Source organism: Heterocephalus glaber, unplaced genomic scaffold (genome assembly GCF_053883595.1).
Source record: "Heterocephalus glaber isolate CG9 unplaced genomic scaffold, H.glaber_assembly_v1.0 deba00001594, whole genome shotgun sequence".
NCBI lineage: Eukaryota > Metazoa > Chordata > Mammalia > Rodentia > Bathyergidae > Heterocephalus > Heterocephalus glaber.
Genome location: NW_028258369.1, coordinates 10,750,285 through 10,767,899, shown reverse-complemented (window position 1 = coordinate 10,767,899; position 17,615 = coordinate 10,750,285). Strand labels below are relative to the sequence as shown.

General features: G+C 40.5%; 1 protein-coding gene across 14 annotated transcripts in view; it reads right to left on the bottom strand.

Annotated features, from left to right (window-relative positions):
* The window catches only part of Sh3kbp1 (SH3 domain containing kinase binding protein 1), a 369,672-nt gene that overhangs the window by 178,497 nt on the left and 173,560 nt on the right, over nucleotides 1–17,615 (bottom strand). For all 14 annotated transcript variants that reach the window (XR_015444104.1, XM_087193656.1, XM_087193653.1 and 11 more), the window contains one exon: nucleotides 10,513–10,616. Coding sequence is in view for 13 of the 14 variants with exons in the window: in XM_087193656.1 (XP_087049782.1) it covers nucleotides 10,513–10,616 (104 nt within the window). In the remaining variant the exon portion in view is untranslated. The remainder of the gene's footprint in view (nucleotides 1–10,512; nucleotides 10,617–17,615) is intronic.

Here is a 17,615-nt window from a genome sequence, read left to right as displayed (position 1 = left end):
CTGGCCTTGAGTGATCAATTAGCTGAGACAAATGAGAAAAGGGTTAAAAAAAAGTCCCAATATATTTTGTGATGGAGCCACTAATAGAACAGCAGAAGCTAGAATAGCAAGTTGGCTTCCTGGAAGAAAAGAAGGTCATTTTAAGAACAAGTAAATATTAAATTACCAATGTGATATGGAATAATACAGGCCTAGGACCTTTAGGAATTTTTTCTAACTCTGTGCATATATTACCAGGCCAAATCAATAAATTCAATTTAAGAGCTAAAATAATTCAAACAGACAAAAAAAGGAAGTTAAAATCAGAAGCCTAGCTCAAATATTACCTAAAATTCAGCAGTTGAGTGATATTAGTCTAATTTTTCCTACCAAAATGAACCCCTTTTCCCACCTGTACAATGAGGATAGATAACACATGCCATAGCTGGCATATTTAGGCAGGACTTGATCCATGTTAGAGGTACAGTATATGCACTATGGTTCTACTCTAGGGGCTGGATACAATCTACCAAGACAGAAAGCTACAACTAAAATCCTGGCAATGCAAGGTAAATAGACTTAGCACAAACCAAATTTATCACACAAAGTTGAGCTCATTAAGATCTGGGATGCTAAAGGAAGGTTTTGAGAAGAGATAAGGTAGATTTTTAAGAAAGTGGACACGATAGCTATGATTAGGAAGGGGGCATGCAAGCCATTCCAGAAAGAGGGAGCTAAAGAAGCCTGTGGAATGGAGACAACCAGAGGAACATGTTTAGAGCATTTGTTAGGGAACTCCTAGGATAGACTTGCAGAGTGGCAATTACATTTTCATGACCACGAAATCTTCAGGGAAGAATGCAGACAACAGCATCCATACATGACTGTCCCAATGACTACTCAATACCAATTCATGGGACTTCACAGCATTTCTATTGAAATCATTCCGTATTTCTATGTCAACTCAACTAATATGTATTATTCTTTCAAGGTGATTTTTATCGGATTAAGATAGTTAGGAAGATTCGCTATGAGCCTGAATATCAATAGTCACAGGATTTGTAGCATGGGGTCCTTTCTGCTAGTGCTGAATAAGAAACCCTAAAATAACCTCTTTCCTCACAGCAATCATAGGTCAGGACAGGAAAACCAAGGACAGGAACCACAAGTGAGTGATCTGTGCCACAGTCTCGGGCTGTGCAGGGCAGCTGGGCCAATTCCATGCCGTTCAGTGTGAAGATGTCTAAAATGCTCCTCTTCCCAGTAATATGCAGCTCCAGCCCAAAACCTCTCAGGGAAGCAATCCTGCTATGTCGGATTGGCAAGCTGTCTGCTGGGCAAACAGGGATATCTTCACCTCACCACACCCCCAGATGCCTGTATCACTGTCACAGCACAGTCTGAGAGGAATGGCCTATGGGAAAGCAACAGGGGTCTATCAATAGCCACACCGTAAGTGGAGAGGCAGACGGTAAAGCCACTGTTCATTTCCTGGGGAACACATTTCCCATCACAGGCACACTGGGCACAAGGCATGTTTCTCTGTGAGCTGAGTCCTTTTGGGGAAGTATTGAGAGCTGTTGTATATTATTTCTTCCTACAGCTGCTGCTTTGGTCTAGAGATTGAACCTGGAGCTATGAGAAAACTGATCCTCACTCCCATATTCTCTCTCTTCAGAGCTGTTCTAGATCAATTCCTTGCATAAGGACAAAGCTGCTGAAGTCCAAGGTATGACATTCTTTCATTCTTTCATTCCAAGAGTAAAGCACAGTGCTTCACAGTGAATGAATAAATGAATGAATGGCAGGAAAATCATTAGGAGAAATCCACCTCAGGGGCCTATCAAACCTTGATTCCCCCACAAAAGGATTTTTCCTTCCTGTGAGGAGCAGGAGGGACCAAAAGAGCCTAACTACATTGGCCACTGTTCTTAATTAGGTCCTTCCATGCCCAGGCCTATATAGCCCTCCCAGTGCCACCAGTTTCACCTATGTTTAATGAGCATCTACCTTGTACTGCACCTCAGTACTTTGAAGCAGATTCACTGGTGAACAAAACAGATAAAGAGGTGTCCCCTAGAAGCTTCTATAACAAAAGCAAGGAACATGCAGAGACTGTATGTCTCCTGCTTAGAAATCAAGCTAGCTTATGTTGATGTTTCTTCGTTTAAAGAGAGAAAAAAAATGCATCCCTTTGTAATAAAGTAGGGATTATGAATGCCACCAAGGGCTTATAATTTCTGCCCCAAGGAAACTAATGCAAGGGAGCAGGTGCCCACCACCCTCTCCCTACACTCCCCAGCCCCCATCCATAAACAGAGGTCCTTTGCAGGCCCTCTGTGACCAACCTGGTCACAGCTGCAGCAGCCCATGTCTGCATCCCAAGAGTAAACCCTGCCTTTAGTCTAGAGCTGGGAGCAGGACAGCTTCCACCTGGTGGTGCTGGAGAAAGGCCAAGTAAAATCACTTACACAGCTTATATCCCAAGGCCAACCAATTCCCATGTATTTACAATCAACAGCATCTACTTGGGTTCTGGGTCAAGGAAGTGTTTTCCAGATCTCAGCCCTGTTGAAGTTGAGAAAACACCTGGGTGAATTTCAACACCCCCCCCACACCCCCCCCCACACTCCACTGGACAAACATTATCTACATTTTTAAGGTAGGAAAGAGGATGTCTAGAAATGAAAAGATGATGTGCTTTCCTGTGGTTACCTACTTATCTGGAGCAGCTCCTATTTATCACCCCTGAAATGTTTTACCTGTCAACTATACTGAGAAGAAAAAACGGGGTTTACAGAACCTAAAATCTATCTGAGGGCTCAAGTAGCCACGCAGAAAACTCCACTACTTGGCTGCTACAGCTTTTTTTCATTCAATGACCATTTTGCTTCCCAAACGCCAATCAATAGCAAACTGGAACAAACTGGGTTCCGGGAAATCAGGAGGGAGGGAGAGGCATACAGGCCAATGAAGTGAGCTGTACTGTTCCAAGAGTGTTTTTACCATTCTTTCCATAAAAGAAAAGCCACATATCAAACTCTAAGGCCAACACTTTAACATTCCTAAAATCAATCTTCCTCAAAATTTTCCAGAAATAATTAAATGAAAATTTCAATATTAGTTGTCTCTCTTACCATTGAAAGGGAAGGGAAGGTGCTCTGAAAATTTTTTGAACACTAGAAAAATATTAAGATTGTTTTAAAATTTTTTTGAGATTAAAAGGTGCACAAATGCACAGATCTTAACAGCACAGTTGGTCACTTTTGATAAATACACATTGGAACTCACACTTCTATGAACACAAGTGTTTCTATCTCTCCTAAAACTACCTTGTATCCCTCCCCAGTCAATCCACCGCTAAACAATCACTAATCTGATTTCAATCACCTTTGATTGGTTTCATCTCTTCTAGGACTTCATGAAAATATGGTAAGACATAGTTTAACTTCTTAAACGTTGTTGAAAAATATAAGTTGTTCCTGGGAAACACTCTTTTATCAAGGGCATTAATGGAAATATATATTTTTAAGGGGACCACTTCTTGAAGGCATAAATACCTATATTAGTTTCCATTTTAGTTCCTTTAAATAACTGTCCCTGTTGATTTTAGGATATGGAAAGCTGGCTGTACCAAACATAAAAGAATATTATGTGGGCCAATATTTTCCCCCAATTCCTGCATAGTTTATCTTTTACTGTCTGGGCCAAAACATTCCATACACACAAGGGAACTGATTTTTATTCCCTCCCCTCATTCTTCTGAGAAGAAGCCTATTCCATAAGAGAGAAAGGTCTTCAAAAGAGAAATCTCTAATTGAAAGGGGAAAGATGTAAGAAAACACATATAATTTCTATGAAAGTAAACACTGCAACATCTATGATTTTGAGAGTGAAAAGTGTTTCTGATAAGATTTCTGGAGCCATCCTTTAGCAGTGCTTGACAGTCCTATCTTTCAAAATAGCCACAGGCTATTTTATAGTCCCCAAATTCCTAAGTGACTGTATGCTAAGGTCTTACCGTAATTCCAATCTGAAAATATTAACAAAGATGGGATCGAGCCAACAAGATGACCTTTCTGAGGAATCAGATGCCTCAAGTTTTGTACTATCACTATTCTCAGGTTAAAAAATATTCATGTGGGAATGTGTGAACACCCTGGGAAGGGGTTTCCAAGAGATGTCCCTTGAAAGTTCAGCATGGGCAGCGCTGTACGTTTTTTTCCTCCCCTCAACTTCATGTCACTGCATTCAACAGCACCTGCCATACCTCCACACGCGTCCAAACATTTACAGGTCGCCCCCTACTTCTGAGCAAGCCTGTACTAACACTGTCCTCCTCCCTCCAGACTAGCCCAGCGTCTGTGACATGGCACCATTCCCCTCTCCTGTGCCCCGTTGAAACCTCACCTATTCTAGGAAGCACCTTCTTCACTTTCACTGAGGACTTGTCTTTCAATGCCTTGCTCATTTGTCAGTTCTGTCACTTGCCACCCTGGTAACACCATGGACTTTTAGTTCTCTTCCTACCTGTACATGTCCTACCCTCCCTGACAAGACCAAGTCTGTTTCTAGGCACAGATTCTGCTCAATAAATCTCTGAATCTCTATAAACAGTTTCTTTCAGAATATAGACTCTGAAATGTTTAATAAATCCCATACAAATCTATTCAAAGTACATTTAAATTTGAAAGTGTTACTTTTATATGGCTGTAGCCTACTGTATGATTCAAATCTAATCACCTTCTCTATAAAACATGGCTTCCCTACCCTAAATATGAATGCTTTACTATTTCTGCACAATGGGAACCCAGAGATGTTCATACCCAAGTCGTTTGGGGAAAAACTGTAGAACAGTTTGAGCTCTCTGGATAATCAAATTCCAATAAACAGATTTTTATTGAATGTCACTTTTTTTGAAAAAGGATAAACCTTCTAAAGCATGGCAGTGTCTTAATGGGTAAGGTTTGATCACCTATTAACCAATCAGCTTTTTAATAAACGACTTCTCATGAGCAAAAAGGAAATGACGAGCTGCCTACCCACACCCACAGAGATTATCTGAGTGAGTTTCGAAGAATTCAAAGGGCCTACTTAATTCTAGTTGAGTGAGCCAAATCTCCTTCTATGGTCACAAGAAAGAAGATGCAGTCAATTTATTGAACATGTGCGTTATCATTTTTCAAACCACAAAGCCAGGTTAGGCTTTAACCCAGAGACTTTAGCTCTGGGTTTCCAGCCAGCCTGACTAGAGACCACTGAGAAATGCCTCAGAAACCAACCCTAAGGAACACATAACGGCAAAAATCTCTGAACAGCCCTTGGGCCACCACTGAGTAAGGCTGGTTAAGACCAAGCTCATCCAACACAGGGAAAAAGCAGCTCCTTCCCCAGCCTCCAGATAACACAGATAGAAAAACACAGCAGCTGGTATCAATGAACTCTCCAAAAAGAAAAACCTTCGGAGGCCTCAAAAGCTGCTTCTCCTGGTAAACTTGTCCATGTGCCATCTCTGTTGCTTAATTAGAGCATTGCCTATCTTTCTCTGTCCTCTCTACTCTGGACCCACATTACCTAAGTACGTAGTCACAATGACTGCTTTAAAAATATCAATCTAGGACATTCACAGCCTGTTGTTTTTCTATCAAATTGGTAGTCCAGGTCATTCAGGGTCCCCACAATGGTTTTTCCCTCAGCAGAAATACCACTGGCCAGCGAGGAGGCAGAACTAGGGGAGGTATTTTCTTGAGTAACTTCCATTTCACCAACTCCAAGGCGACCCTTGCTCTCTCTTCCTTCCCTGAGGCTGACAGAAGGAGGCTGGAAGGGAGAGCAAGGAACGGTGTTTCTTCCCGAGCCTGCTTAAGGCCAGGACTTGCTGTTTGTGAGCAGATGTTTGGTTAAATAGTGTAAAAATATACAGGTGTGAAGAGAAAAGGTTAGTGGTAAAAAGGATAAAGGTAACAATTTGAAGGTTAAAAGAAAACCTGCTGCCAAATTAGGTGTGTACAAGAAAATTAAAACCAGTCGGGGGTGGGGAGGTGGAATTGTAGGATTATGTATCCCAATATCTTCACTTATGTTGTTATCAATCCACTGTAAAGAAAACATCGGGCACTGCAGAGCGTGCACTATAGATGCACAAAGGAAAAAATTCAAACCAGTAACTCGTTTTAGGAATAAGCCTTGACCTTGTATCATGTATGATGTAGTTCTGACAAATGATAAACAAAGACATATTGTGATATTTGAAGCAAAAGTTAAATATTCAAATAGATGTATATTGGTTTTTAGAATTCTCGAGTTAATTTAACAGCTTCAAAATAAAACTAGTCTGTACATTCAAAATTCCTGTAAAAGTTGTCTGCCGGGAGCAAAATTAAAAAAGTGTGTGCATTTGTGTATGGTTGTGTATACCTTTGCAATACTTTAGATTTAATCTATTAACCAATAAGTGTATAACCTAACATCTATGCACACAATGTTATATTTTATTGATTGATTCTATAGTATTGCAAAGCTAATACTATGTTCTTACTTTGATCTATTCCTGTGATTTAGAGGTTTTATTTTGGGGTTTGTTCATTTTCTGTTTATTATTCAGAGGAATTAGAGAAGAGCTCCCCATTAGCATTTACATAATATTCACTATCAGAGAAAAGGACAAGTTTTATATTATACCATGACAATGGCCCAATATTATGAGTAAACTGCAAAAACAGGGAATTAGTTCTCTTTAAAATGTGGATTAAAAGGCTAGCCTTTACATTTTTATATAAAGAGCACAGATTCTGTGGCTGTTTTTCCCCTTTCCGATGGTAGTAGGCCCAGAATGAAGCCTAGTGCCCAGCTGGCAGTGAGTGGCGAGGAGCTTTACTGCGGGGGGGGGGGGGGTCCTCTGTGAGCACAGCCATGGCCTGTGCTTGCTCCTCTCCTTCAGCAACCGATCTTCAATTTCCCTGCAGCCAACGGGCACAAAAAGTGGGCATTATTTATCAGAAATATATAAATTATTTGCCTTGATTTGTATTCCCTTTAAAACATTACCACAAGATTAAAGGAAAAGTCCCAAAAGAATTAAAAGAATCATACCACAGTGATATATGTGCACCTATGTTCATAGCAGCACAGTTTGTAATAGCTAAAGCTTGGAAACAGCCCAAGTGCCCATCAACTGGAGACTGGATAAAGAAAATGTGGTTTTTTTTATAAAATGGAGTACTACTCAGCCATAAAGAATGAGAAATTAGAGACATTTATAGCTAAATGGATGCACATTGAGGCCATACTCTTAAGTGAAATAAATAGGACAGACATGTATAAATACCAAATAGTTTCTCTGGTGTGAGAAACTAAAAGTGTAAATAAGGATCAAAATGTAGAATAGATAATGTGAAATAGGAAGAAAAGGGGCAAAGGGGAAGGAGAAGTGGGAGGGGTAGGGGAAAGGAAAGAAGGGAAAAAAAATACGAGACAAGGAAAAAATGGAAACAAAGTCTTTGTAAATAGGGAGGGTAGGGGAAGGGGGAAAAATAAGAACCAAGATACTCATGTAATGGTACAAATTCCCAATGATGAATGTCATCATATTGTATACCTAAAATGTACCAATAAAATTAATGAATAAAAAAAGATTAAAGGAAAATTTATCTACTACAACAGGACCATTTTCAATGCTTATTCCCTTCCAGTCTTTGATCATGTGCATCCAGATATATTTTACATGATTATATCCTAGCATATGCAAGTTTATGTTCTGATCCATTCATTTATTTTGTAAAACCTGTTTTCATATTCCCATTTATTCATTTACTTACTCAGTGAGCATTTGTTAAAGTACATATTAGGTTTCAGGCACTATTGAAGGTACCATGAATATAAAGATAGATAAAAACCAGGTTCCTGCTGTTGAAAAGCTCTTAGCTTAGTGGAATAGAACAGATAATTATAATGCAAAGTATCACAATAAATACATATTCAAAGGCCTGTGTTTACTATCTTAATGGTTTCATAATCTTCTAGTTGGATAATACAACTTAATTCCTTTCCTTGATTATTTTTCATTATCACAAACACTGCTGCAATTAAAATGTTTCCAATGTATTCTTTTCTTTTGTTAACCATTTTCTGAAGATAAATTCTTAGGACTGAAAGTACTAAGTTAAAGAGTATTATTCAGATTTTTATAGCTCTTGACACAGCTTGCTAAATAGCTTCATATAATGATCATACAGATGTACAAATTCCCCAATTTTTCTCAGCTTTACCAACAGTCTTACTACCAAATACTTTCTTAGAATTTCATAAGTAGAAACCCAGTATTGTTTTAATTTGTACTTCTTTAATTAATAACAAGATGGAACATTTTCTCATAGTTAAGATTTTCCCCCTTATCATTTATCATTGTTCCAGGAGCTTTCTAATATAGTTCATATGTTACATGTATAATACATTTTGTTCTAACTTACTATAATTTTTCCTTTCTTGCTCTTTTTCTTTGGCTATACATGCTTCAAATTATCCCAAAATTTTAACTTTATTTTATTAGTCACATCTGTTTGTTTTTTCCTCTGGAATTTTTTTTTTGTTTTTTTTTTTTTTTTTGAGACGGGGTCTCACTATGTAGTTCAGGCAGGCCTTGAATTCTCTATGTACCTCAGGTTGGCCTCAAACTCGCAGTGATTCTCGGGCCTCAGCCTCCCGAGTGCTGGGATTACAGGTATATGCCACCACACCTGGCTTCTCTGGAATTTCTTCCATGGTTAACTGTGTTAAGAAACTTGCCCTTCTATCAGTGGAACAAATGTTCTACTATGTTATCCATTCATCACTCATTCGACTTTCAATAAATGTTTCCTACATGCTCTGCTTGACATTAGGGAATGAAAAAAAAAAAGGGTGGACGACATATTAGTACAATTTATCCAAAACCTACAGGCAGGAAAAGAGGGTTACAGCATGTCCTCCCAGCAACACACTGGGAACCCCATTAATCGCTTCTCTGGGGACATGTATCTTTTTTGGCACATAATTTACTATGCCTGAGGCTAGCTTACAATTCTGTTAGTGTAGATGTTAACTGGTAGAAAGCTGAAAGTAGTACAAGTGATTGTCATACAGCAATGAAAATAAACTTTGACCAATAGCAATGTAAAAAATTTGTCCCCTAGAAAAGATGACCTTTGCGCTTGCAAAGCAGGCGGTGGAACCACTGAGCTAAATCCCCGGGCCCAAAAGTTAGTTTTATTACCCTGTAGAACACTATGGAGTTTGGTGTCTAACTTAGTGATCTTATCAAGTATTTTTTTCTTTCCGTCATTATACATACTTTGCTCTTTCACAATTCTCTTGGAGCCAGCCTTCTATCTCACAGATCACTTGTAATGAGCTAAATAGAACTCTCACACAAGGTCACATTAGGTTTATATGAAAGTCAGAAAATCTGGCTTTTATCATTAACCCTGCCACTTCCACCCACATGATGGTTCACTTACAGTCCTCCTCAACTTCTACCTTCCTTTTCTATAAACCATGATTTTTTGCAAGGTTGAATGGCATTCAGGGAAAAAAAGCAATTGCAAAGCTGTACTTCTATATACAGTTACAAGTATTAAAGCAGGACAAAGAATGAGGCTCAAAGTCTGAGGATCCTATAGGCCTAAGGATCCCATAGCCCCGAGGGAATGGACCCTGAGAAGCTCACCCAGTGTCTCGAGGGCCATTTTGCCTACAGGGCTGGCTCCAGGTAGTTAGGACAAAGCAAAGTGGCACTGCAGACAAAGCACAGGTCGGTCCCTGCTCAGGTGGACCTGGCTTCGCCACTAAGCCCTGCCTTGTCTACGGTCTCTTGAGGCTCTTTTCTCATCTACACAATAAAGTGATCAAGATGTGTAAGTGGGCTAACATGTAAAGGACAAAGTGGGCTAACATGTAAACGGAAAAGGGTGTGGCTTAGTGGTAGAGCACCTGCCTAGCATGCAGAAGGCTCTGGATTCCATCCCGGCATTGTGTAAAATAAAAGGTAACCTCGTCATACCTGCTACCTACTTGGCCTTCTAATAAATGTCACTTCTTTTCCTTCCTTTTAAACCTACAGTGTCTCCCACAGTGAATTCTGAGTCTATACTAGAGGAATGGATCTGGGTAGCTCTGGACACTAAGAGCCATCAATTAAAACACAAGAGAAAGTTGGTAGTACAGGGTTGGAATTTCAGAGGTATTTAGTGTGCTGTGCTACACAATGGTTTCAAATGGCCCCACAACTGACCCCAGCTGGCCTGACAGAGCTCCTCTACTGGAACCCATTTCCTCAGGAGACTCAACTAGATGATCTCTAGGATTTCTTCAAGTTCTACCATCCAACATCAATAGCATGCTAGGCAGGTGCTCTACTACTGAGCTACACCCTTGGCCTGTGACAAGGTTCTTTACATGTTATCCCTGTGCATCTGCAGCAAGAGTTCCTCATGGCTGGGTGCATAGGTGGGTCTGATGGCCATACCAGGCAACTGCACTGCCTGGCCACTTGCTTACCTCTCCTACCACCTCTATGATGTCACCAACTTTCAGCTCAAGTTCGTCATCATTCTGGGGCAGGTAGCTGAATGCCACCTGGCATCGGCGCCTCCGTCGTTCACCTGGATGGGAAAAGCAAAATATTTAGATACAGTTCTTCTGTCAAACTAAGATTTTTAAAGAGAGGTTTCCTAGGCATGCAGGCAAATTAAGCTGACTTGTCTCAAATATGCTCTCTGGGACATGGCTAGAGGCACAGCAGCCCTGGTCTCTTAGAGGCAGTAGAAAGCAGAGCAATGCTACTTGGTCTTTTAAAAGCTGCTGGGCCAGAAAGGCATGGATATGAGAAACGGTTCCATTGGTGCAGAAGGCAAAAATCCCACCCCTGAAGCACTGGAGCACAATGTTGCCTTAAACGATTTTCCATGGATGGGGCTATATATTGGCTGCTGTTGATTTTTAATGAAAGTTGATGTGATATGGCAGAGAAACAAGAATGGTCTGCTTCTAATGCTAGCAAGGCAGACAGCATTTCCCTCCAATGTACAAAGGAAAAGATAAAGTATGCCAGCCTTTTTCTTACTAATCACCACCCTTTCAACATGCTGCAAATCAAGCCTGATAAGTAAAGGCTGATTGGATTTCAGACTCCTCTTGGTACTATTTCAAATGCCCCACAGGGTTCAACAAATCCACTTCTGTCCTCTTTTCTCTGTCCCATGGGTCCATTAACAAGATCCCCAGCTGCTTACACAAAACCAACTCAGGTAAATCAAGATAAAAGGCAGGGCCACACTTGACCAGAGGACACTCAAGGTCACAGCATCTCACTCAGAATGGCCCACCTGGGACCTCTGGCGTCAAGTACAGCTACAACTGTCCACAGCACATCCACACCACAGATGTGCATTGTGGGGAGAAAGAACGTATGTAGCGGGGCGGGGGAGACAGGAAGAGAAAAAGGGAGAGGGAGAGAGACAGACACCGGCCATGCAGCATGGAGGCTCAAACTAGGGAGAGGTGGTTGGGGCTGAAAAATGAGATGGACTTTGTTGCTGTAAGAAGTTTGTTGCTCATAGCTGACCTCCTCGTGCCACTCCCTCATGCCACCACATGGCCTAGAAAACCAAAGGGATCCACAACTTCAAAGAAATACATTTAGAAATGCTGAAATTATTTTGGGTACTGCCTCTGGGAATTCTTTTTCTTTTCTAATCTTTTTTTTGCAGAGAAAGGAAGTCCCTACAGGGGTGATCACAAGGCACATTAAGGCCCCTATCCAGCCTGACAAACGGAAGGTGTCTGCGCTACATCTGATGTGTTCCCTGATCAATATTTTTCAAAAGTCAATGGCCTAGTTCTCTGTTTCAATTTTCTCTGCCTGCACCTCACCAAGGAGGAACAGAGCTGATCACAGGGAAAGGGGAAGAAGTGCAGAATCGGTATCTTGATCAATCCCATTTTCAGCAAATACACAAACAGTCTTTATCCCTTTGTACACAGTCACAAGCCACTGGATCTTGATGAGACAAGCACAGAGCTCTCTAGCTCATTCCAGGGGAGCAGTGCAGCCTGTCAGCTGCCTGAGTAGGGCAACCCTCAGGAGGGCCTGGCACTCCCTGGGACAGAGCTTCCACTACAACTTGCTTCTCCAAGGCAGCAAGGCCAGAAGAGTGGGACCTCCAGTACCACGAGTCCCACCGCTGCTCCATGTTCCTGATACCATAAAAGGCGAATCAAGTACAGTACTCTGTACCATAAAGGATACCTATTTCTCATTCTAGCAAAGAAAATCTTGATGACAAGGCCATCTTGGCTCCCCTCTTCTACCCCTACCCCCATGTCTACCTCTGCTTTAAGATGAAGTTCTATGAATCTGTAAGCGTTTCCATTTTCTAGATATTACGCTAAAAGTGGACTTTGCAGATACAAATCTGAACATGAAAGAAGTAAAATGATAAGTGTCTGAAAACTGACACTTTATAACCACAGAAATCACCAAAGTCCCCTCCAAAGTGACTTAAAATAACATCTGAAGACCTAGTGTTAGCTGAAGCCATAAAACTTAACAGTTATATGTAAGTTCATATTTTTTAAAACTCTCTATGAAATATAGTATCTAACCAAACAATTCACAAATGGCAAAAAGCAGGAGTGATATATTCTTGGAGAAAGACTAATCCAATAGATTCAGGACCTGGAACACAATTGTCAGATTTTTCTTGAATCAAATCTCTGCACTGGACTTCCATAAAGGCCTGTCGCACCAGAAGAATGCTGCTTTTCCTAATTTCTCTCTACAAGGCTGGTCAATATTTCTTAAAAGCCTCTAAGGTTACTCAATTGGTGGCCTAACGTCCTTTAAAGCACACTGGCAACATACCAAGAAAAACCCTACAGAACACATATGGGAAGGACTCAGAGGTAGTTGGTGGCAAAGGTCACCCACTTTGACCCAAAGCAGAGACAATCCCTCTATGCTGGTATAGCTTGTTATTATTTCTAAACCCAATCACCATATCACATTATGCCAACCACATATATTAAAAAGAAAAGAGCCAGGATGAACAGATATTTTGCAAATGAGGAAACCAGGGCCCAGTGACTTACCCACCAAGCTGGTAAGTGGCAGTATTTCATTGGCCTGAGTTCTGAGCTCTCTTTCCAGTCCTAGATGAACCAATTCAATTCATACCTAGTCCCAAATTCTCTGTAATCCATAATGAACTGCTTCATGCAACATTGCATAACATCGTTATAGGATAGTGATGGTGAACCTTTTAGACCTTTCAATGATAACAAATAGCTGGCTGTGGCACATATGCCTTAGGTTTGCCACCGCTGCTCCAGGACATCTTCACCGTGATGCTCTCATTACAGAGAGCTCCTGAGCTCCAGTACTGCTGCTTTTCCAGGCCTCAGCTCTAAAATATGACTGACTTGCACTTTTGTGCCAGTTTTACCCGGCCAACAACCCTGTTTAAGGGGAATGCTTGAAATTGGGAGAAATTGTGTTTCAGTTCCATACACTTCTCTTAAACATCAAGAAGTTTAAGGACGCCATTTTTCCCCTCCTGGCATTTCACTGATGTTTACTAATGAGTCTTTACCTTTCCTGAAGTGGTCAGTATATGACAGTGTCATCTTGCAACAGCTAGTAGAAACTGAAGATAAAAATGTCTGACTTGCCCATGTCTGGGACCTGGAATCACTTAGCTAAAGCTACCACCTTGATGCCCAGATGGACTGGGCATGGAGTTCTTAGTGAGAGTTTCAGATTTAACAGACTTTATGAGGCTTTTTTCCCCTATGGGATAAACTGAGTCTTGAAGGGCAAGTGTTCTTTTAAAAATTAAATATATTTGCTGACTATGGCCAACAATATGAGTCTTTATTAAAAAACTAGAAAGTAGGATGTATGTTTTTCCTCATTCACATTAGCGCCACTGCCACTGTCTTGTGCTACTATGTGTTTTTTGTTTGTTTGTTTGTTTGTTTTTTGGTACCGGGGATCGAACTCGGGTCCTTGGCTTGCGAGGCAGACCGTGGAACCACTGAGCTAAATCCCCAGCCCTGCTACTATGTGTTTTTGAAGCAGGGCTACTTAACTCCTCATACATAACTGAAAGAAGGAATGATATAAGTTTTATCTATACACACACGTGTGCACACACAGCTTAACAAAGAAGTAAGAATAAGGTAGACAAGGCATACTAAATACTGTACACCCTTACTTTAGAGCCATATGTAGAACAGCCATGAAATACACATGCATGAATATGCATTCATATTCAAGAACACAGGCACATACATGACAAAGCAAACACACCCTCAACTCTGTCACTAGAGCCCATAGCCACCTTCCATTCATAACCAACTTTGCTTAATAAAAGAACAGCTAACAGTTACTGAGCACTTACTACATGCTAGAAAATATTAAGCACTCTACCTGAATTACTCATTGAATCCTCACCTCTGGGGTATATTACTGACCCTCTTTTTATAGTCAAGGAGACTGAAGAGGCAGATAGAGATCTACTATTCTACCAAAAGTCTTAGAGCTAGTAAATAGAGGGCCTCAGATTTCAAATCAGTTGATGTAATTCTAGAGATGTTGCCTCCAAGTCTAGCTGTTGCCATGAATTCTCAGCTGTCTTGAGACTACAAAAAATACCAGTTGGGCTAACGTGGTACATGGATAAAAGGTGAAAGGAGAAAGTGAAAAACCATAAATCAAGAGCACTTCCTGTAAGCTTCTGGGTACTGGGGCCTACAGGCCCTTATTTTAATGAAGTACAGCAAGTGGATAGAGAGGTGATATGCAGAACATTTACTTTGTCTGAAAATGAAATTACAGAAACCAAAAAGCATGCCATGACTCAGTCCCAGAAACAAGATACACACTGATACTTTAGAGCCTGCATCCTAGGGTCGGTCTTATGACACGAAAATTTTACTAGGCCAATTCACTCAACAACCACAAAGTATAACAACAAATAATACTATGGATAAAAAAGTCTTTGGGTCAACTAAAAACTTCCAACACTCACACAATCTACTTTTTACTACCCCACATCACCCAGGACAGAATAAAACTATGTTTTAAATCATTCAATATTATTTTCAAGGAATACATTAATCAAACAGATCCTTACTACATACCTAGAGAACATGGCAGTATCCTGAAGTCATACTGCCAGAGTTAAAATTGATAAGTCAGAGAAGAAAATCAGAAGTCACCAATTCTCAGTGTCCAGGATAAGTTCTGGCATTTGTTTGGGAACCACTTTCAAAAGAAGATTAAAGTGCAGGGCAGACCTACTGAATTCACTCTCTCGCGGTGGGAGCAGGGACATGATGTCTCCAACCACGGTAAAGCTCACAAAAATCTAAGCTTCCATAAGGCATCACTACGAGTCACAAGTGATGGGAAAACACCCTGCCAGATCAGGGGGTGTCCCTGGGAGGACCTAGCACTTCTTGGTCTTGGCTGAACACTGAGACTACCTGGGGAGTTTTCATAAAACTAAGGAAGCCTCCTTAAATGGCAGTGCCTGAGGACTAGGTCTCCATAGAAAAAATGGTTTCTTCCAAAGCTGGGGCAAATAAAATGTGAAATGAGACTGAAATATCTGGTTGTGTCAAAATGAATGAAAGGACATAGGAATCAGCTTCACAGGCCTTCCAGCAGCCAACTTTGGGATAGTAGCAGCATGTACTCGAGGATGTATTATAATTTATTCATTTCCCCAAAACTCTTAAATTCATACTAATATGTTCAATAAGTGGCAAGCTACTTAGTTAGATGGACAATTAAATAGTTACGCTGTGAGAAGTGAGAGCTCTTTTTTTAAAAAAAACAAAAGAACAATGGTGCACACCTGTAATCCCAGCACTCTGAGTGGCTAAGGTAGGAAGATCACAAATTCAAGCCTAGCCTAGGTAACCTAGCGAGAACCTGTCTTAAAATTTAAAAAGAGCTGGTAATGGAGCTCAGTGCAAAGGCCCTAGATTTAAACCCTTCTACCAAAAAAGAAAAAAGTTGACTAATACAAAAATGACAGAAATAGACAATCACCATTTTGTAACCATCACAGTAGTAATTGATTATGGCAAGAATCAATGGTTGCTAAAACCACTGGGTGCAAGTTTGTTGGTGGTTAGGATATATATATAGAATCTCAAAGTATTTCCTTCAGATGATTACTAATTACAAAAGGAACACAGTCTCCTTAGACTGGAGAAAGCTATTCAAACTTTCTTGAAATTACCTGGAACACTGTGGGTTGATGGGATAAGCAGAAGTCATAAGCCTTGGCAAAGTTTTTCATGTTTCTGGGTTAATTCAGGTGAGAATGAATCCTTTCTGAAATTACTTGGTTACCTCAAAATTTAACAGCTTAGATTAATGGTTAATAATTACCAATAGTGGTCTTCAGACTGACTATCAAAATAATTTTTTAAATTTTCTTTAAAATGTAGAATTTACTCAATGTAGTACTGTGCAATCCTGGAGTATTATGTTAGCCTGGTATTCTGGAGCAGAATGCAAATATTAATGAATACATTGATGACATCTAACTAAAGTCTATACTGTAGTTGGTAAAAAAGAATGGAGAAACCTGGTGGACACATCCCTACCCAAGTGATCAAAGTTATCACTAGCAATCATGAGACAACTGACATACATCATACATCAGGCGCCCCGGATTGGCCACACTAAGCTACAGTACTCCTGCCTCACTGACCTAAATCTAACCATGAGCAAACAGTCATGTAAACCTAAAGTGAGGCACAGTACACAAAAACAGACCTGATATTTTTCTTTAAAGTCAGTATCTCAAAATGTTTTTTTAAAATGTAGGCAACTGTTCTAGATATTTAAAGAAATAAAGATAGCCCAAATGTTCTAAGTGTGTTTTTTAAAAGCGTTAAGATATGTGACAACAAAATATAATTCATGATCCTTAACTGGGTTCTAGATTTTTAAAAAAATAATAAAGGACATGATTGGGAGAATTGGGGAATGTAGATATGGACTAATTCTAGATAACAGCATTATATTGTTACATTTCCTAAGGGTGTTGATTCTATTGCAGTTACGTAGCAGAAATGATAGAAATAGGTATCTTTGTCAGTCTTAGGACACACATTCTGAAGTATTTAAGGATGAAGTGTCCTGATATTTATGACTCACTTTGAAATTGTTTAAGAAAAAGCAGCTGGGTGTGGTGGCACTCAGGGGGCTGAGGCAGGAGGATCACAAGTTTAAGCCCAGTCTGGGCTACATAACAAGTTTAAGGCTACGTTGTAGTGCCTGGTGAGACCTGGAAGGAAGGAGGGGGAGGGAGAGAGGGAAGGGGGGGGAGGGGGAGGGGGAGGGGAGAAGGAGAAGGAGAAGGAGAAGGAGAAGGAGAAGGAGAAGGAGAAGGAGAAGGAGAAGGAGAAGGAGAAGGAGGGGAAGGGGAAGGGGAGCAGGAGAGAGAGAGAAAGAAAACACAAAAAGACTGTGAAAGATGTGGCAAATGCTGACAACTGCTGAACCCCAGTGAGTGTCCACTAAACTGGTCTTACAACTTTTCTGTATATTGAAAACTTTGGGAGGGAAAATACCAATGTTT